This window comes from Eublepharis macularius, chromosome 6 (genome assembly GCF_028583425.1).
Source record: "Eublepharis macularius isolate TG4126 chromosome 6, MPM_Emac_v1.0, whole genome shotgun sequence".
Taxonomy (NCBI): domain Eukaryota; kingdom Metazoa; phylum Chordata; class Lepidosauria; order Squamata; family Eublepharidae; genus Eublepharis; species Eublepharis macularius.
This window is the reverse complement of record NC_072795.1, coordinates 83,894,678-83,917,139: the sequence shown is the minus strand read 5'-3', so window position 1 is coordinate 83,917,139 and position 22,462 is coordinate 83,894,678. Positions and strand designations below refer to the sequence as shown.

Below are 22,462 nucleotides of genomic sequence, written 5' to 3'. Positions count from 1 at the left end.
AGAATCGGCGGGCACAGGACCGGGGAGCCCAGTGCTTCAGGCCAGAGACGCCGACAGGTGTCTGCACAGCCGTGGGTCCTGCACACATGCGGCCAGTCAGCGTGTGGCGGGCTCTACCAGAGACAATCTAACAAGACAAGGCCTGCGAAGAAGCTGGGTTGACCCTTGCAAGGCCCAGAGTGGCACACAAAAAGTTTGGAGTTTTTTAAAATGAATGCAATCTTTTAAGAGAAAACAATAAAGCTTTTTAAACAAACTGTGTAGTGTGCATTCTGCATGCAACAAAGGTTAAGGGAAAATATAGGCAACGGTCATGCCGGGTGCAGGACCTGCCCGCTGCTCTTGGGGCTGGCACCCCGCGTCACTTCGAACAGCCCTTTCAGCAAACCCCAACAAGCGTCGGCAAACCCGGACAGCGCGCATAGAGTGCTATGACGCGATGCCAACTTATAGTGACGATCAATGCATGACGCCACCTGCCGGCCACTTCAGGTGCAGCAACTGATGGCCTATTTCTCGGCCATTTTCCTGTGAGCATGCGCCAAGGGAAGCGCGTCACAGAAGTACAGCCGAGAACCCGTGGACGGTCGACCGCGAACGCGTGTAGGGGGGGTTCCGAAACACACTGGCAGCACGTGAACAGCAAAACCCGCTGGAGACACGTGTAAGTGCAATCGCGTGGACGGCACGTGAAATGCGTCACGTCTGTTTCGGCTCTTAGACTTAGCTACACTGAACTTCATATGCCATCTTGTTGTCCACTTTCCTGATCTGTGGAGATTCTCCTGAGCTCTTCACAGTCAGCCTTGGTTTCACCATCCTGTATAATTTGGTGTCATCTGCAAATGTGGCCACTACACTACTCACTACCAGTCCCAGATCACTTATGAACAAATTAAATAGCACTGGCCCCAATACCAATCCCAGTCCATTTATTTCTACTATTTGCTGCCTATTTTTTTCCAATTTTTAATCCATAAGAGGACCCATCCTCTTATCCCATGACTGCTAAGCTTACTCAGGAGTCTTGGGTGATGACAAAAGCCTTTTGAAAATCCAAGTATATGATGTCTGTGAGGTCACCATTATCTACATGTTTGTTCACTTTCTCAAAGAACACAAGGTTGATGAAGCAGGACTTCCCTTTGCAGATCTTCCCTCAGCAGGCTTTGTTCCTGTGTGTGTGTAATAATGCTGTTTTTGATTATAGTTTCTACTAATTTGCCTGGGACAGACATAAGGCTAACAGGCTTGTAACTTCTTGTCCCCTCTGGACCCTTTTTTAAAAATTGGTGTAACATTTGCTACTCTTCAGTCTTTTGGTTCAATGGCTGTTTTTAGTGATAAATTACATATACATATTAGTAGATAAACAATTTCACACAAGAGTTCCCTAAGAACTCTTGGATGTATGCCATCATGACCTGGGAACTTACTGATTATTACTTTCCCTAATAGGTCTAGAATTTCATGTCTCGTCACCTCAATTTCATGTCTCGTCACCTCAATTTATTCAGTTCTTCAGACCCCTTTCCTGAAAATAATGGTGTGGTCTAGATAGATGTCCCACACTTGAAGTGAACAGAGATGCAAACAATTAATTTCATTTCTTTGCCATCTCCACATATTTCTTTAGCAATTTTATTCTTGGGTCATCCAAAGGCCCAACTGCTTAGAGTTTGTCCTGATGCTTTTTGCAATTTGCTCCTCAAATTTTCTTTTCACACACTTCTTACACTGGACATTGTGATCCTTTCTGTTCACTTCATTGGGGAAAACCTTCCACTTTTAAAAAGCTTTTTTGCTTTTTATGGCTTCCTACTATGCAGACATTTTTTCAGACTTGGCAGCACCTTCTCTAACCTGGAGAATCCTCTTGGGATCTGATTCTCATGTGTTTCCTTTCAGCTTCCTTTTAACTGCTCCAAATTGGGTGCCAAAGGGGTAGAGTTATAGCTAGAAACGTATTCTCATTTAAACCAACAGAAGAACAAAAAAATATAGTAATTACACTAATACTTTTACTCCTGATCATAAAGAAGCCAAACCTATTTTAAAATGTACAGAATATGAAGGGATGGGGGGGGGACCTGTGTACTTCCTGCAGTCAAAAGTGAAAATTGATAGACAATGAATCATAAGACAATGGTTGGGAAAGTGATTTGTGCAACGTTCTGTTACTTGTCATCATAGAGAATAGAATACACAGGCATAATATGCTTGGGAAAGTACGGACTAAAAATCACAGGCTGTTGGGGATCAGTAACTGAATCTTCCAAGGACCAAGCTTAAAAACAGCAGTACCCCTCACCGCTATCAGTTGCGATACTGAGAAAGGGAGATTTTTAGCACTTCTGCCCTGTAACAATTCCTGACTGCCTGTCCCCCACCCACTGGTTTTAACCCTGGCAGAGAAAAAAGATGAGGAAAATGGTGACACCTGCCTTATTTCCCTGCAAGGACCAAAAGCTGTCTATGGGAGGCTAGTTTTGATTGGGGAAAAGAGGATGTGGGTCCCTATGTGCAAAATTACATATCAGAGGATCCATCCTCAGATCCCCAACATGTAGTTTGATCCTAATTTGCCCCCAGAGGACATGATTCAAGCAAGAAACACAAGAATTAAAGGCCACTGATATCTTTGGAGAGATTCGCTTCAGCAAAAGTTAAAAAGTGATTCACAGAGGCTAGATTGTGCCTGTAGATGATACAGCAAAATTTTGAGGAAAGGGTCAAGCTCTGTTTATGAGCACATAACAGGCAAGAGAACTGCTAGAAGAAATGGAGTAGAATGAAAACTTTGTATATACTTAAATAAAGGAATTTATTTTTCTAAAAAAAATCCCCCAAAGGAAAACAAAACAGTGGTTTGATCTAGATACAGCAGCACTGCAATATTATTAGACATGTACGAAGAATTCAAGCAGCCAAAAAACACAGAAGCAATTATTGTAACAACCTCAAAATGAAAACAATTCTCATTCTACAATGTAAGAAACTCCCGTAAAAATAAAACAAAATGAAAAACCCTTTGGATTCTATTATTATTGTTATTATCATCATTATTATTTTACAATACCAACAGCCACTAATTTTTCTAGTTCAGAACACTTGGTTCCATTTATTATAAATGTATAATTTTATTATGAAAAGAATTATTATAGAAGTTTCTGTTTCTTTTACAGAGAGTATAAGAAATTCTTGAACTCGTTGACTCCCGAATACGTGTTTTGAACAGGATCCGTGATATAATTGTGTGATTAGCAAATGAGATTATTTTGAAGTCAGTGATAAAGTCTAGTCCTAATGTGGATGTTTGTCTACCAATTTAATCAATAATCTGCTATGGTCAACTACATTATGGTGTCATTAAGGTTTTGAAAATGCAGCTGTGGAGTTTTATTCATTAACTTCCTTGGTAGGAGTAAAATAATTCAAGGATTCATATATGGCAAGCAAGAACAGAAACGAGAAGTACCTTCCCCTATCTTTCTGACAACATTTTGTTGTTGCTGTAGAAGGATAGAGAATCTTGATTTTTTTTTTGGCATTCTTTGATTTTTAAACACATGGCACTAGATATGCTAAAGTATATTCCTAAAGTTCAGCAATCAAGTGTCACCCTGTTTCAAATATGTATGTAGTGTAGCTAGGGATTTTTCTACACTTGGTTACTCCCAACACAGCAGAGGCAATTCTGCTTGTGCAAACAGGCTTCTGCATGTCTTGCCCTATTGCATTGGATCATGTATGTGCAAAGGAGCAATAGAGGGTGCTACCATGCACCCTGTTGTTCTCATTTTCTCTAACAGCACTGGGCAAATTTTGTTGAAGCAGAGCATCTACGATTCTTTTCTGAAATCCTTAAAACTTCTGACACTCTGCTTCATCTGATGATGCAAGCTCTGATTCACCAACACTTCTTCTAAATTTTGTTAGTCTGACTGGAGTTACAGGATTTCAGTTTTACTCAGCTTCAGAGAAACGTAGGAGGATATTCATGATGAAAAGAGAAAATCATCATCTGTTTCCCTCCTCCCCTCCCTCCAAAACATGCATGATAATACTAACCATACTAACTATGAGAGGGAGAGAACATTGCACATACAACAGTCTGTTCCTTGGTGCAAGGGTCTCTGGAATGGAGCCACTGAGTTATTTGTCACTGCAATCAGAATAAATATGGGTGGATACCATTTTAATCCCCCCATACCAATTAGTTTTAATATTAACAAGGCAAAAGGCTTACAAAGCTACTGCTGTTATACTCCAGCAACACTTGAACATACATCATAGCACCTCTGCAGGAACTGTGAAATGTAAAGCCCCATCCTTTCTTCATGAGGTAACTCACTGAGGTTCTAAGAGTGCACAACTGGACTGCTTCAGCAAGATAGTGAAAAAAAACAATTTGATTTCATTCATACAGGTTTTGTCCCATTGAATTCCACATTTTTTCACTTGGTAGCTTCCTTGCAATTAAGGTTTTTTATCTCCAAGCAGATATAAACTTGGACAATCACAAAATAACTGATTTGATCAAAGACAGAAACTCAAGCGAGAGGTGCAGCTCAGACTCCCAGGATTCCTTATATGAATATGGAACATACAATTAAAATTATATTCATGAACATTTGCAGAGGAAGAATACCTGATTTCCAGTTTAAGGGCCTTGTAACATATAGCAAGTCATGAGATTCTTCCTTTAGTTCTTTATTAAAAGGACAATATATTCTGTACAATGGTACTAAGTTGTGTTCTTATTGCTATAGCTTGTCTTGGTTACTTCTCAAAAAAGAAGTTGCAAGCATTGGTGAAAGAACAGTGGGCAGGATTAAGGAAAATCCACACCTTTGGGATTTTCTTTAAAAAGGGCTCTACCTCTGGTGGGTCAGGTATGGAAGCCTTCAAGTAGTAGTATACAGCAGAGGAAAAACAGGTGGAGATCAAAGATCAAAGAGGTCATAGTTTAGTCTAGATTATTTGGGGGTGGGTGAGTGGCAAGTAAGAGAGGAACACCAGTGGTACGTTCCTTCACTAGGAGACCCTGTAAACATCCGTTGTTACAAGTGACCCCTCCTTTTCTCTTTCACTGCTTTAATTTCATGAATCAACATCTTAAACGGATATATACCCATTTGTATCAAGTGAAGCTATAATGCTTGCACATAATCTACCAAAGGAATTTGGGGATGGCAATCCAATTAGAATCACTTGTTATAATCACATCCTGAAGATCTCTTGCACAAAAATGACACTTTATTTGGAGCATGCACCTGAAGTGATCATCATGGCATCCTTCTTACACACAAAACATATGAAGCTGTCTTATACCAAGTAAGACAGTTGGTCCAGCTAGTTCAGTATGGTTTATGCTGACTGGCAGACTCTTCCCAGCGTTTCAGATGGAGAAAGAACTTTTGTAACACCTGGTAACTGAAATGCTTTTAAAGTTGGAGATGCAACAGCTGAACCTACAGCCTTCTGCATGCAAAGTTGGTAGCCAAGATGGCTTTGAAATATGCATATAGGATAATAAAACAAATTAGGTCTGGCTCCAGAATATCCAGACTAGCACAACAGTATTTTGGGAGGGGTGGGGGAGGGAATCCTGTACTTTTAAAACGTCATAATGGACACAGATTCACTCTACTGAGAGTAATTTTACTTCCCAACTATGCAACCAGCCATTATGAAAGACATGAGGCTGGAAATGAAATTGACATCTATGTGATGAGTTCTTCCTTTTTCCATTGTAGGCCTGTCCTGACCATTATTATGTTACCAATTTATGCATTTGTATACCAAATCATTGGCTTCCATTCAAGGAGAAAGTTACATGATAATGTCAGGACAGATGTTGCTACACATCACAGCCGTTTAAGGCTCTTCCAGGTACAGGCTGTAGAACTGTGTAATAGAAAAAAATATTATTTACTGCTTAATATTATTCTCTTTAAGAATTTAACTATTAAAACTGCACGGATAGATGTTCATCCACAAGAAAGCTGCAAAAATGATCAACTCTTCCTCCCTTCTTCAAGAGACCAAGGTTATTTATGACTATCCGCATGAACATGTTATTAATTCCTCGGTATGCTAATGTCAAAAGTTTTAGTCATTTTATCAAAGTAAAGGTAATCAGTGTGACTTAGTCATACCTCATTAACCAGAGAGAGTTTTATAAGCTGGCCTAATTTCTCAAAAGAAATAATCATAATGGTTAAAGGTAATTTTTCCAAGGCATTTGGCATGGATGCACAATACAGGTATATTTTCCATCTCTGGAAGTTCCTGGTAAATTGGGAATGGAATAGGAAAGAAATACTGTATGTGGGGAAGCTGTAATTAAGAGCTGAGCTTTATAGTTCTGCACTCTCTTGACTTCCACCACTTAATCACTTCAGAAGAAGAAAAAGGTGCTTTTGCGATAGCTGATATGATATGGAGCAACTTCTAGACCAAGGATCACACTAACTGTTCACATCCTGCTCCTGGCCCAGTTTACAGTGTGGAGAGCGGATGGGTGGGTAACATCAGGAACTGTAGAGCAGTGCAATGGGAACCCAGGAATCAATTAAGTGTTGCAGCACATATAGCGTATATCCAAAACCCACTCCAAATGGCTTTGTAAAACCAAACCAAAGTTGAAATCAAAGTTTCAGCAATGAAGCTGTCAAACCAGCCTCCTGGCACCTTTCTGACGAAAGCTGCAAAGATGAAGCTTCATATGTAAAGAGCAGAGGGGCTAGCAGTTTTCTGTGCTTGCAATCATAAACATTTGTTCTTCACCTCCTTAGCAATAATAATATAAATGCTGGCAACTTGAGTGGGGAAGGTTGACTTTCTAGCAACATGACAGCCTAACTACAAAAAGTGCAAATACCAACAGCATTGGTCCCATGACATCATGAACCTCAGACAGAGTATATTGGCCTGGGAGATGGTGAACCTTGACTGCATTTAAAAGCAAGACTTTTAATGAAACAAAGGGAAGACACTTGTCTGCAGTGTTGCTGTAAACCAAATAGACAAATGGAAAAGATGAAATATACTATAAAAAATTCATGTCAACAGAACCAAGGTGGAAAAGTAAAACATGAATAATTTTCTACATTTGGAAAAAGAAATATAATTTTGAGGCTCTGGAAGTCTTGAGTCACCTTTTTCTCTTAAAAAAAGTCTTAAAACACATGGCTTTACAAGCTGCTGCTCAGAAAATATACATCCCCAAGTCCGACTTTCATTTAAATACAAATGTACAAAATGTAAACTAAGACAATAGAGAAATTTACAAAACTTTTTCTTTAAAAATAATGACAAAATTCAGTTCTAGGTATGATGCTATTTTAAATACGTGCAAGTTGTCATACTCTGGTTTCTATTGCAATGTCCTTCAGCGACAACGTTGAGTCCCATAACCTCGAGTGCCACCTCTAAAATAGACCTGAGAGAAAATTTCTTCTTAAATGGGAGGCTCCGCTGGAAAGACAGAGGAGAACTTTCTCCCACAGTAGGAGACTGTTGATCTTCTAGTTCAATGATGGATGCTCTCTCATCCTTGAAGCTCCATACGATATAGTGGAAGGATGTGACAAGAAGGTTCACAAAAGAACAGGTAGAACTAGCTGCTTCCAGTGGAATTTGAACTTACATGGTTGGAATTTATATGATGATTTAAACTGGCCTTTGAATTTGGAGAACTCTTGGAATTGTTCTGGTGCTAAAGGAGTAAAAAATATTTTTAAAATAATTAGATTTCTACAATATTCCACATCTGTATATCTAATTCACTTATTCCGGAATTGGATCAAAAAGTCCACATAATAAGAACAGATACAGAAAGGCGAAATGTCTCTACTAACCTGAGATGACGGGAAAGGAACCCAGTGAATGTTTTAAAATGTAATTATTTATATTCAGTTCATTCTTTTGTTACCTGCCCTGAGCTTCTGAAATAGGCTTGGCTGTAAATCTAAATAGGCAAACAACATAATTCCCTGTAACATCCCTGTCTTAAATCTCTCTTCTCTTCCCCTTTTCTATCAGAACATCCTGTATCTGCCTGGTCCTGACAGCTTGCCTCAATACAAACTCGCTTAGGATAAATCATAGGATAAATCTCCCAGCTGCATATAATGACCAGTTTCATCTACTCAATATGAATGACTGTTATCTCTAGTGTTGCCATGTCCCCCAGGAGTGAATGCGAGGGATGGAGGGGTTGTGGGGGTGAGTAGCATGGGGGAGCACTTACCTTAGGCATGTGTGCAGTGCATGAGTGCTCCAAAGCTTTCCATGTTGCTCCTGAATGACATCATTCGCAACACAGAAGTGACAGTGATGAGGGTCCAGTTTTTAAAATTTTTTACAAATTGCCCCCCAATTTAGTATTTGGAGTCAACTGAACCCCTGGCACAACCCATTGCTTCTGTGCTGGGAATGACATCATTCCTGGTGTGATGCAAGGGTGCTCTGAAGCATGCAGAAGTGTGCTCCCCCCCTGCACAGCATTTCCACACCTTTCCCCCCAGCTGGCCTGGTGAGAGGTGGTGGGAATGCAGAAGTACAGGATTAAGAACCATACTGTTAACGAGAGCCCTCATGGTGCTTTTCATTATAAAATAAGAGATGTTTGATTAAAATGAGTAAGACATTCTCCATCTACTGATCATTTTCAGGGATGTGAATCTGACAAACGAATGAAGCAAAAGTAGGACATCTTCTGTAGTAGATGCTTCTAGAATAAAAGATGTTGCATTATAAGGAATAGAGATTTTCCACTGAGAGGAAATTTGTCACTTCTTATTATCAGTTGAAGGACCTCATTCGAGAGCTTATTAGTTTATATATTTTTTAATAAGTGCCAATGTATATTTATGGAAAAATGCATCTAAATGTGATGACATTTCCAACTATCATTCTCATATCTTAATACAGATACTGATGTAAGAAATGCATTTCCTCCAAAATTCTATAAATTAAGACTGAAATAGGCACCAAAGAAAAATTAACTAACTTGCCTTTTCAGAATATATTAATCAGGGGTTAACAATAGTAAGTCCTTCTATGACAAGAAAGTACTACCAAAGCATTTAGAATTTAGATTAACACTAGAGATGGGCACGAACCAAAACAGAACCAAAGTTCGGCATGAACCAGGCTGGTTTGTGGTTCGCAAACTGGCAGTTCATCAAAGCCCTTTTCTGATGAACTGCCACGAATTTTGGGCTGGTTCGTTTTTTGTTTAGTCACTGCAGACAGCCTGGCGTCGATCAATCAGTTTCCTAGGCAACAGGGGATGGGCTTTCTACAGATCTTCTGCTGACCCGGAAGTGACATTTTCATGAACCAAACAAACTAGTTCGCGAACCGGGGCAGGTTCATGAAGTGACATTTTCATGAACCAAACGAATCAGTTTGCAAACTGGGGCAGGTTTGTGAAAGTTTGTGGTTGAAATGCAACGAAAGTTTGTGTGGTTGAAAGTTTGTGTGGTTGAAATGCAACGAAAGTTTGTGGTTGAAATGCAACGAACCACAAACCACATGGTTCGGGTTTTTTTCCAGTTCATGCCCATCTCTAATTAACACAACATGTGTCTGATTCAATATTAAAAGGGCTTGTAGCTGAGGCTAATGCACATTTATATGATACAAGAAAAGCCATTTGCATTATGTCTCACTCATGGACAAATAAAGGTGCTCACCTGGCGTTTAAATATTCTATGGAGCAATCCTTTCTTAGGTGGTTCTGGTGGGTAGCTTCTGTTAAGATCTGGTGAGATAGTACCATTTGGTCCAAATATATTTAGTTCTTTAAAGCACTCTGTTTCTATCATCTAGTAAAACAGGAAGAAATAGACCTGTTAATAGACTGTATAGGCCTAGAATTCTCAATGTTAACCAAGCTAGGCAAAAAAAATGTGGCTCCTACCTTCAAAGAAAGCATACCTTAAATAGGGTAAAGACACAGCAGCCAACTAAGTACAATGACCTAGTTACTGGCTATTTATCTGAATACAATCAGTAGTTATTTTACTGTGGCTGTTGTATTAAGGATACTATTTAAGGCAGGTAGTGATCTTCCGTCCCTAGTTCCTTAGGCTATAATCCCATATAGAATTTGGCAGCAAGTCAACTGAAAATAAGATTTACTTTGATTCAACATACATAAGATCAGGCTGTGTGTATTATGGCTAGCAGTCCCAATGTCACCTTTCCTAAATTCTGCACATTACTGTCCCATTAAAGAAAAAGATAAGTTTAGCTAGTCAAATAGCAGCAGTTGCTTCCTGAAGGATAAAAGGGAGAACACAGCTTTTCATCTAACAGTAGGAAGCTCAGCCAACTCCTTGACCATGAGTAGCAGACTTTGAATGGACAACTCTCAGCAAATCTGAGGTTGAAAACTACTCACTAACCTTTAAGGTGTATGTAATTCCCTTTTAGCTCTGTGGCTTCCGTAAATGCTATAAGAAAGAAAGATGGCAGTATGGTATGGATCTCAGACCCAACAAAATGTCCTTTGGATGTTTTCTGCTAGGAAAATATTTTCCACTAGATCAGATTGGCTGATGATTCTGGGATTTAGCTTGTTTTTGTCTAGTGCTTGTAATTTGGTTCACTTGCTTGCATTTATTTGTTCTCTGTAATGCTGATGTCTAGATTATTCAGGGCTAACACAGGGTTTCACAGCAGAAACTAGTTGGGTTTCTTTTAAACACACTCTTGAGAGAACACAGACTGTAGCATCTGCGGGACTGCCTCTCCCTATATGTATACCAGAGGACACTTGGTTCTACAAATAAACAACTTTTGGTGATCCCTGGCTCAAGGGAGGCTCGCCTGGCCTCGACCAGAGCCAGGGCCTTTTCGGTCCTGGCACTGGCCTAGTGGAACTTTCTGTCTGATGAAACCAGGACCTGGTGGGATTTATTATCTTTCCACTGGGCCTGTAAGACAGAGATGTTCTGCCAGGCATATGGCAGAGGCTAGGTTGGGCGCCCACCGGCCATACTGAAAAGGTCTGTCCACCACCCTATATATATATGGGCCATGCCTGAAATGAAGTATTTTACCGTCACCATCTTGAAGGGAAGTTGTATTGAATATATTTGTTTTAATTTTACTGTAATGTTTTATCTGTTTTAAAGTGTATTTATGTAAACTGGAATGTTGTACTCCGCCCTGAGCCCGCCTGTGGGGAGGGCGGACTAAAAATCTAATCTAATCTAATCTAATCTAATCTAATCTAATCTAATCTAATCTAATCTAATCTAATCTAATCTAATCTAATCTAATCTAATCTAATAAATAAATAAATAAAGGAATAAGTAAGTAAGTAAGTAAGTAAGTAAGTAAGTAAGTAAGTAAGTAAGTAAGTAAGTAAGTAAGTAAGTAAGTAAGTAAATAATTTGATCCTAAGTCTGTGTAATTGAGAAGGGGATGGGCTAAGTGAGAGCGAGTCAGGGAATGACAGCTGTTTAAGGAGACCAAAAGACCATAGGGAGAAAATACGCATCATTCAGAAGTAGATAAACTACACTGTGCAGGCACCTCTTACATGCCTGTATGCTCTTTGTTATTCCTGCACATTAAAAATTGGTTAAGTTGTTGACAACATTAATCTCTTGCATTTCTTAGGTACAGTCTGGATGTACAATATGTTATCTTGAAGGATCTTTACAAACCTGCAGTTCTATGAGAAATTTCTCATTCTACAACTCTATTCTGATTGCAGTGGGATCTACATGATTGTGCCAGTCTAAAATCAGAAAAAAAACCACCAACAGTTTCTTTAGAGAAATGACCAAGGGAAAATGGCTATAATGGCTGGGAAGCTAGCAACGATAGTCTACTTACAGAGAGTCACATTGTTCTAAAGAATGAGGCAGCTTGCTTCACTATCTTGCTATGTTTACTGGCTCCCATAACACTGCCAGAATACTAATAAATCAATAAATGTGAAAAGAATTTGCCACCATGTTCTTAAGTGAGGAAATGGTGTTATATGAGAACAAAGAGTGCTCATAGTTGAATTCCTAACTACTGCAACAGGGAAAGATGATCTAATTTATAGTGGAACCAGGGCTTCTTTTCAGCGGGAATGCAGTGGAACGGAGTTCCAGCACCTCTCGTGTCCGGTGGCCCCGTCCCCCCTGATCTCCAGACAAAGATCAGTTCCCCTGGAGGAAATGGCCATTTTGTAAGAGGGCCTGTGTGTTTCTCCCTCATTTCCCTCTTGAGAGTTCCACCGCCTCTTTTCCCAGAAGATATAGCCCCGAGTGGAACTGATTATCTTGAAGTCCTGCAAGGTGTCACTATTTTCTAATACAGGCCAATAAAGCCATATAATAATGCAGGATGTGACATGTGTAATAGCAGATGTAAACACAAGCTCATATTCTGGACATTCGAGATTGCACTTCATCCACAACAAATTCTCCAGTAATTGGCTATATCATGTAATATCATTCATATCATGTATAGACAGATACAAAGAACTGGATTAGTATAGCCTAACTTTTCGAAGAAGACTGTGTACTCATTCATCTGGGATAAAAACACCCATGCATAACAACCATACCACCCCTCCGCCAAACCCAACAACCCAGAGTTTCATACAAGGAAATACTAACTACATCAAGTTTCTGTAATGTAAGAGACCTAGATAAAAATCCCCACTCAGTTACAAAACTCATTATATAAGAAAAATAAGCCCAATGGAGAAAGAGAGAGATAGTTAAAAAGAGTGTAATGTTGGAGGAGAGGCCACCTGCCTCCTGGTGGTGTCTAAGAAGCAGCAGCTGTGTTGTTGTTGTTGTAAAGATGGCTGCTGGAGTTGTTGCAGTTAGGGCCTCTAGGTCCAAGTTGTATTATATGGAAATAAATCTGCTGAGTTCCTTCACAACTGGCAGGGATTGGTTCTTTGGGGAACCTGGAGGATCCTTCTAAGTTCTCGTTACAATAAAAACATTAGATAGAAACCTCACTCTTTATTTGGGGAAAGGGTACATTTATTTAATTTTTTATATGAAAGCAAGTCATTAAGTCTTTCACCGGCACTCTTGGACAGAAATCTGGAGAAAGGAATGCACTTCTCCAGTAATACCAGCACAAGACATGAAGGGAGTGGAGCAAACTTCCCAATCATCTTTTTGTCTGAAAATTAATTTAATATGCAGCTCTTGAGTGGAAAGTGTATCCATTATTAAACTGGTAAGAACAAATTGATAATAGAAATAGCATTTATCCTTGATCTTAACCAGAAGGCCAAAAAGCAATCCATCCTTATTTTAATATGACACTACTCAAGTGCACACCCTTCAAATCTGTGTAGCTAAGTATTAAAACAGCGGACATTCTTGCTTTCATGATTCTTTTAAGGAGATCATTTCCAAGACCAGGAAAGAAAATGACTCTGAGAGCCATTAGCGTACTTCAAAGTACACATTTGCTATTTATGAAAGTTTAAAAGCCTGATAAGAAAGACATTTGAGGAGACTAATGAAAAAAATATAAGTTACCTCATTTTGCCATGGAATGGAGACAGAGCCTGTGGAAAACTTGGAATAAAAGTCATCATCTGTTTGGTCCAGGTTCACTCCTTTGACAGTTGAAAATTGTTCAATGTCCAAGACATCTTTGCAGTATACTGCTCTAGGCTGCGCCAGCAGAGAATAAAAAGAATATACAAGAGAGTCAAAATATGTGGCTTAAGTGACAAGTGTGAATGCTTATGTGTGTTTGTCATAGGTGTGCTTACAATCTGAATCAAAATTATTTCTCTATTCATCAGTATAATTAATTGATGAAATTGTTAATGGTAGGTTAGAATTATGAACTGTAATTAGACTTCAGTCACAGCTGCCTCCTTTGAGAGGGCGTTTAGTGGCATGTAGTGAACATGTTTATATCTCTTGATTCACACAATTATCATTTGGAATGAGTTTCCTAATCAATGTTTTTCTGTTTTTATTCTCAGTAAACAGCTACATCAGACATTTTTGGGCCGGATGGCATCTTGCAAACGTGTTTGCTTGAAAAAATAATAGACATATTCATTAGTTTGAAAAATCATTTTAAATGAAACATTGTACATCAAGAGATATGTGGTTATTGTGGTACTCTGTCCGTGGCTGTTGGGATATGTGGGGCAGATTTCTGAATGTATATCCTCAGGAAAAAATAAACTTCTTATCTGTAACTGATGCTCATTGAGTGTTTATCTGTGCAGTCCTATGAATGGGTTCTGAGCCAGCGCATAACCCATATGTAGGACTGCAGAGACCAAGAAGAACTACCCACTTGGCTGCACGGCCTATTCAGTACCAGAACGTTCATATTTTAGTTCTTTTATATATTTTACTCTATCATGGCAGGCATTTTTAATGATCTTGTATACATACTGTCCCCCAGATTAGCAAGGGTAGTCAAATCCAACACTGACAGTCAGCCATGAAGCCAGTAGTTGCGGACAGGAAAAGTGAAGGAACATAAAAGGTTGCTGAAGAAGATCACTATTCTGACTCTTAGTAGCAATCAGAAGTGCAGAACTAGGGCAGGGTAGTTATTACAAATGAATTAATGCCAAATGCAGAAATGCAACCTTGTATGCATATATTAAAAATAAAAAGGAAATGTGTTCAGTTCAACTGGCCTTGATTAGAGATTGGGTCATTTGAGCAGTCACACCAGCACTTTTGAAATGGCCTTCCAGAAGCTCTGTGCTAAGCCCCTTATATTAGCTTTTTAATGAATAGTCTGTTATTCCAGCGGACATTTTGCTGAAAATTGCTGTAGTTTCACTGAAACATAGTACTATTGGTTTTATTTTACAGTAAATACAGTAAATTAAACCAATAGTACTATATATCCTGCAGATTTCAATGAAACTACAGCAATGGGTTTGGGGTTGAATGTTAATACTTTGATATGTTCTAAGTTTATTGTTTAAGTCAACTAATTATCAGTTTTATTATTATCATTATCATCATTACTACTACTACTACCACTACTACTATTGTTAGTTGCCTTGAACCTTATTGAAAAGCCAGAATACCAATATTGTAAACAAATATTTATTCAAAAGTTGAGTTGTGATTAATCTTACCGATGGTTCTATATTCTTATACACAATTTTCCTTCTCTTAGCACTGCTTGTAATGCAGAAGGAATTACTATTAAGTGCCGGAGAACACACAGAGAAGCTTTCTTCCATTGCTTTTGTTTCGGCAGATGCTCAGTTTAAAAATTAAATATTTCAGCGGTAGCTCTTTTAATATCACCTTTAGAAATAGATTTGATCATTTAAATACCCTCATTTTGGGTAAGTGAACATCCCTTCATAGTAAGCAGGAAATTAAAATGCATCTCATGCTGTAAGCTTCCATGTAGGAAGTTCTTAAGCATTCAGACCATTGGTGAAAAATCCTATCATGAAGCAGTACCTGGGGGTGGGGTGGGAATGAGAAGTGCTTGCGTTGTACAAAGTATGGAGCAGCAGCCCTCCATGCAATCTGTGCAACCTGCTCACATCTCACCATTTCCTCACCCACCAGGAAGACTAGCAGATCACTGTAGGGACCAGCGTATCACCGCAGGTGGGAGCAAAATATTCTGAACTCCCAACAGCAACAAGAAAATAAGCCTTGAGCCATGCATTTCATAATTGTCTATGTTCAACAGGCTTGATAATGACATTACTTCAATGAAAGAAGTGTAATGTACCAATAGTACAGGAAGTCACAAGTGACTTGTGGTGACCTCTCATGGGGTTTTCATGGCAAGAGATGAGCATAGGTGGTTTGCCACTGCCTGCCCCTGATCTTTCTTGGTGGCCTCCCATCCAAGTACTACCCAGGCCCAACGCTGCTTAGTTCACGAGCTCAGGCTAGTCTGGGATATTCAACAACACAATCATAGGAAATGTGGATGGTATAACATTAAAAATGTAGAATCACTCATAACTTTGGGGAACAAATGACTATTTCTTCCAAATGAAATAGAGTATATTTTGCCATGCCTTTATTAAAATTTGGTAGGGTCTAGCATGGGAGAAGAGATAGAAATGAATGTGCTTCAAGAACCAGAGAACATTAAAATATGGAAAAAGATATGCCCTGAATTTTAAAGATTATTTGAACAATTAGCCTCAGATAAATACATGGGATTGTGATCTAAGAACATCGACAGAAAAAAGTTTGCCACTTTCAAACCAATTCGGATTGGGCTGGATTTGCCACTATGTATTCCAGAACTGCCAATCACTTATTTTCTCTAAAATGTCAAACTGTAACTGGTATTTAGAACTACATGGCAATTTTAAGACTGCATGGGGAAGCCAGAGTCATCATGAAATGTTGCCTGCAGGTGTGAGAGTAGATTTCACAAAAGGGGACCTTGCTGCTCTATCGCTGACCTTTTCTGGGTGAATTGGTGTCTGGTGGTTCTCAGGAGGATCTGAAATAGACTCTTTTCTGTGATTTATGCTAAAGAGAGTTGAGCTCACTGGATATGAATGTGGTTGAAGGGACAGGGAAATAATAAAAGGTACAATCCATAGGAACCTCTGAATACGTTCCACTGAAAATGAACAGAAGCAGCACAAGTCCTTGTTCATTCAGATTGAAAAGACTGTCATTATTAGTGCTACTCAAATGAAATGAAACCCTGAATCAAAGCACTCAAGGTTGATTCAAAACTGAGCATTTTCAAGTAGCAGGAGGAATAAAGTCTTCTTAAATTATAGTTGCCCTCTAACTATAGTGAAGAGAGAAAGGTCATGTGGCCTCTGTAACTGGCCAGATAATTGAGGGAGGCCCCAAGGTGGATGTACCCCCTCAAACTCATCAAGAACAGCAGCATGACCCTCACTGTTAACAATTCAGGGTACTCAATGCTGTTGTTAACCCATAGTCTCTGGGTATTAAAGTTCATTTTAACACTGATTGCCATTCTCTACTTTTCCCTACTGCTCCCCTTCCCTTGAGAGTCTAGTAAGACTGAGGTTGGGGCCAAGTTTCCCCTACAGGTGGAGATCCTGGGGTGGGTGGATACTGTGGCAGTTCTCTGTGATTCTGGCCTAGGAATGGGAGAGGAAACTCCATGGGGGGCATGACAGCCCAGAGCCTGTTGTACCTACCTTGTGAAGGACTGATTAAATACTCTTTTCTTGAATGAAGTAAAGTTTATGGAGAAGGAGATAAGATAGACCAATGACCTGCTTCGGAGCTTGCTGCACTCCCTGCTGCTTCAGGTAGCCCAGGGTCTTCCCCTCTTTTAAAGGAGGGTCATTTCATTACCCCCGTATCCCCACACTATTTCTTCTCGCTCTCCTCCTGGGAACCTGCATATCTTCTCCCCTTTCCCTGCTTCCTTCTGTCCTTCCAACTCACCAACCAACATTTCTTTTATTTGCTCCCTAGTCTTCAGCTTTATTATTTATTTACTTCATTTATATGCCACTTTTCTCCCCAATGGAGACCCAAAGAAACTTACATTATTCTGCTCCTCTTCATTTTATCCTCATAAAAACCGTATGAGCTAGAGTACACTGAGGAAGTGACTGGCCCAAGGTCACCCTGAGAGCTTCCATGGCAGAGTGGGGATTTGAACCTGGGCCTCCCAGTTAAGAAACCAAACTTGAGCAAAAACCCAGAGCTGAAAGGCCCTTGATGTGTTCAAAACTCTGTTTGTGAACCTTATCGTGGAACTACAGTTTCTTGAAGTCCCTGAATGTCTGTTAAACCTGTTTAAAACCTATACTGACTTTACCCTAACCCAACCCCCCAAAGCCCTATGAAATAACTGTCTGTGGTTGAACAAAGAGTTGTTGGACCCAGACATCCAAGATCAACAGATAGTCACTTCACCACCATAGCACTAAAGGAAAAAAATGCAGCAGTTACTTAGTTTAGAAATACCCTCAAGTATTATACAGTTATTGCTTCCAAGTTCCACTTCATTTCTGGGATTCTCTTTTAAGCATCACTTACGTCAGGGACAAAAGGAGGGTCCAGCATTCCTGCTTGTAAACGTTTGAAATTCATGCTCTTGAAAAATGGGTGCCTCTTTACTTCGGCTGCACCTTCTCCCTGACAACCAAGTCTCTGCTTCACATCTTTGGTCAGTAGCTGAAAATGACCAAGAGAATTGCTAATTCAAATATGCATAAACAGATATTTGAGCACTGTCAGGCTAAAACATATCATACCTGAAACAAAAAGGAAAAAAAGAGACAGATCCCTTCTCTTGATTAGGGTTCATTTTTAAACATTACACTAAGAGGGAAACTATACGAGATGCCCAGGAGTGTGTCATGTCCTGCAAGATTTCCTGGGTAGTGTAGACTTACAAAGAACAGCTGCTCGATGAGATTCTCTGCCAGGGGAAGAGCGATGGGAGGGCTTCTCTCTCTTGCAAAAAGCCTCGGCTCAGGTTTTCATCTGGGAACTTAGGGGCGGGGGACTTAACAGGAGCCAGGAAATCCAGGGGGGCTTTTTATGAGAGACAGAATCCACGATGTGATTCTTCACCAGGCAGAAGAGTGGTGGGGAAGATTCCCTCTCTCGCTCTTTCTTGCAAAATTTGTAGCCCCTATCCTTTTACTTATGCTTATCTTTGGGACCACTTCTCCACACTACTGCCATATCTGAGTAAAAAGCCTCTTTAAATGCAGAAAGCCAGAAGAGTGGGAGCTTTCCTGACCTATTCAGGTAGGCTGTTCTATAGGTTGGGGGTTGCCACAGAGAATGCATGTGTACAGGCAGCTGTTGCTTTTGCCCACATGCAAGATGGCACCTGAAGAAAACCCTATTCAGATGAGCGAAGCTGTCACGGTGGAACATAGAGAGTAGATATGCCAGACCAAGGCCATTAAGAGCTTTATATGTGATAGCCAACACTTTGAATTGATCCAGGCAGCTGATAGACAGCCAGTGGAATGACTGCAGAATGGGAGTAGCATTCATCCTCCTAACTCCTGATAATAAATGAGCTGCAGCATTCTGCATGACTCAATAGGCTACTGTTTATAGAAAATGCAGGCTTCTAATATTGAAAAATTATAGAGAGAAAACTGCATTTGAAAGACATGGGAATATAGTCTATATTATAAATCACTCTCTTTGGCTGAGTTAGGTTTCATTCTTTTCTCTTACAACTTAATTCTGAAGATTCGCTGAAGACACCAGAGAAGAAGCTCATTGTATCAAACAGCATTAGAATTTAAAATAACTCAGTTACCACACTAAGAATGTGGTTCAAGACAAATAAAAAGAAATCAAAGAAGAATTACATTCTTTGGTATAAACAGATTTAAGAGGGAAAAGAACAAAATCCACACTGTTCATGCAAAAGGAAGTCTTACACAGGTAGCTACATTTCAGCTGTTTTCTTTTTCTCCATCAGAGGGCAGCGGTAGGAAAATTAATAGCAAATAATCTGTAAGTGAAATCACCTATAAGCTATACAAGATGCATGGAGGGCAAGAAGAAACTGGTCAGATATAGAGGAGGGGAGGGGAGGGAGGAGTAGATGCAAACAACTCCTTCTGATATGGAGATCAGTTTGCTTCTGTAAAGGAAATCAGTTACTTTTGATAATGAGATAACCATTCATAGTCCCTATTCAGTCCCAGCTTGACAGAGTCAAATTTACATATGAACAACAACAAAGATAAAATACAGTCTGAACAGTTTTAACTATATATGCTAACAGACGGAGTGATTAACTGTCAAGAACTGTCTGATATAATTCATTTGGAGGATTCCCCCTTCACTTTTAACTTTATTCTCCAGCTACATTGTTTCCAAAGCTGGAAGAACATAAATGGAAAGGTAATGTTTATAATGTCCCCCATCATCACACACACAAACATCATTTATTAATTCAACAGCTCAATGTGAAAATGGCCAGGAAAGCTTTTCCTTAGAATAAACTTTCCCCCCGCTGCTCCAGTAGTTTACAGCATGAGGAGATCTGACTGTGAACTCATTCAATGCCACAACCATGTGGGAAATCACACATAGTAAATGGCATAAAGCTCTACTTTCCTCTTCAAGTCCTTGTATTATGGCCGCTACATAAGAGCGTTTGGATATTTTTGACTGTGTTTACAGGTTCTTAACAGGAATGAAATTCTTCTCCAGTAAAATCCTTATTCAGCAAGAAATTATGTCTAGGGTGTATACTGGACACCATAGCGCCTTTTCAGTAAAGGAGAAAGTATAATGTCTGAGTGGTGGCACTGTGACTTACAGGATGCATCTTTTAAGCATATGTTTTGGGCATGTTCAGCATTCAACCTTTTGGGGAGGAACTTATTGCTCATATTAATTTTTTATTAGAACTGGAATAGAACAAGTGGAGGATCTGCAAGGGCTATAGCCCAGCTGTGTGGTGCCAGCTGAGCCGCGGCCGGTTGTGTAGTGAGGATGAACCTGCAAGGATTTGTGGGCAGTACTTCCCTTTCCCTGTATCCCCATCCCTGCACTATTTCCTCTTCCTCTCATCCTGAAAGCCTCCATATGCTCACCTTTCTCCCACATCCTACTCTAAAATTCTAATCATTCCACTCCACTGGCTTTTGTGTCTCTGTGGGCTTGTTTGAAGGGCGGTGGTGGTGCTGTTGAACAGTAGCAAGCAGCCAGATCTGGTGGTATCAAGTCCTCCAGTGGTTGCTACTTTTCTCCAATAAGTTCTTCCTCAAAGACCAAAACCATCCTGGAAACCACCCTGCCCCCTCTACTTGCCTTTTAATGACAGAAACCAAGTTTTTATACCTCTCTTCTAGACAGATTCAGAGTGGTGAACCAAGTTAACATTATTATTATCCCTTTAATACAGCTGGGGCTGAGAGGAGTGGCTTACTCAAGGCCACCTACTGAGCTCATGGCAGTAGTGGCTGTTGCTTAGCAGGCATCTGGTTTAAACTACAAGTACTTCTTTTATCATTTTTGGTTCCCCTCATGTATTTTAGATTTCAAATTTTCTGCAAACCTGGGGCATTTTTCAGGTGTGTCTTGTCTGTTCATGGTGCTAAGCTCTAGATTTAACTATACACAGATAAGGGGCACTTGGCTGTTAGTATATAAGACAAATAGGGGGATCCACAAGGACTTGTGGGGGACATCTCATGTTCCCCTCCCGCATCATGTCCTTTCCCTTTTCTGCCCCCCCCGTATGTCCTCTCTCCCTTTCCTGCTTCCTTTTCTCCTTCTCACCCACCTTTGTCTGTCTTTTTTACCTTTCCTCTTTCTACCCCAGCCAACCTCTCCCCTATGGCCCAGTTGCATGGTGTCAGCTAAGCCAGGCCCAGCTGTATGGTGGGGAACCTACAAGGACTTGTGTGGGGTACTTCACTTTGCCACCCCAGCGGGAAGGAAGAGACAGACACAGGCTTGGAATTAAAGGGCCGTTTATTAAATGACCATAACATAAACAAGGCAAGGGCCAACTAAGCGGTACAGGTCAAGCCCTGGGGTCAACTCCGGACCTCCGCCTTGACCTGTCTGGGTGAGCCCCACTCCTCCGGGTGTAGGCCATCCTTTGAATGGCTGCAACCCGGGCTGATAGGCCATGGATCCCCATTGAAGCACCTGTTACGCCCCAGCCAACCTCTCCCCTATGGCCTAGTTGCATGGTGTCAGCTAAGCCAGGCCCAGCTGTATGGTGGGGAACATACAAGGACTTTCCCCTATATCCCCTTCCCCACACTATCTCCTCTTTCTCTCCTCCCATATATTCACTTTCCCCTATGTCCTTTTCTCCTTCAAATCTGTCCTCTATATTCATTTATATTTACTAATTAATGACATTTATATACTACCTTTTTTCACAGTGGGGACCCAAAGCACCTTACATCATGCTTCTTGCCTCCATATTATCCTCACAACTACCCTGAGAGGTAAGTTAGGCTGAATGTGTGTGACTGGATCAAAGTCATTCCGTGAACTTTAACAGCAGAGTTGTGATATGAGCCCGGGTTTCCCACATCCCACATCTGAAACTCTAACCACTATACTCTACTGGCTTTAGGGGGCTGCTGGTGAGCAGTAGCAAGCAACCAGGCCTTGATGAATCATGCAAGTCATGTGGTATCAGATTGTCCGATAGTTGTTTCTTGGCTTGGCCTTGACGAGTCCTCTCTCAAAGGCCAAAACAGCCCTGGAAGGAGCCTTGCCCTCTCACCTTGCCTTTTCTTGAGAGAAACCAAGCCTGGAATACTGACTTGTTATGGTTGCCTAGTAACAGCCACTAAGGGCATTTGATTAAAGCTACAGGTGCTCCTTTAATCATTTTGGGTTTTCTTTTAAACCGCAATGTATTTTCTTTTAGATTTCAATTTTTTCTGCAAACCTGGGGCATTTTTAGGTGTGTAGGAAGATCTGACTTGTCCGTTCATTTTTCCAGTCTCCAGATTTAAGTATCCACAGATCAGGGCCACTTCACTATTAATATA

General features: G+C 40.3%; 1 protein-coding gene across 1 annotated transcript in view; it reads right to left on the bottom strand.

Moving 5' to 3' along the window:
• Window positions 1–2,857: 2,857 nt before the first annotated feature.
• Window positions 2,858–22,462, bottom strand: part of GRK5 (G protein-coupled receptor kinase 5) — a 252,430-nt gene continuing 232,825 nt past the window's right edge. Inside the window, exons 13-16 of the mRNA XM_054983923.1 lie at window positions 17,997–18,134; window positions 13,527–13,664; window positions 9,708–9,839; window positions 2,858–7,723 (exon numbers count right to left, since the gene is read on the bottom strand). Of these exons, the coding sequence (XP_054839898.1) occupies window positions 7,625–7,723; window positions 9,708–9,839; window positions 13,527–13,664; window positions 17,997–18,134 (507 nt within the window). The 3' untranslated portion in view covers window positions 2,858–7,624. The remainder of the gene's footprint in view (window positions 7,724–9,707; window positions 9,840–13,526; window positions 13,665–17,996; window positions 18,135–22,462) is intronic.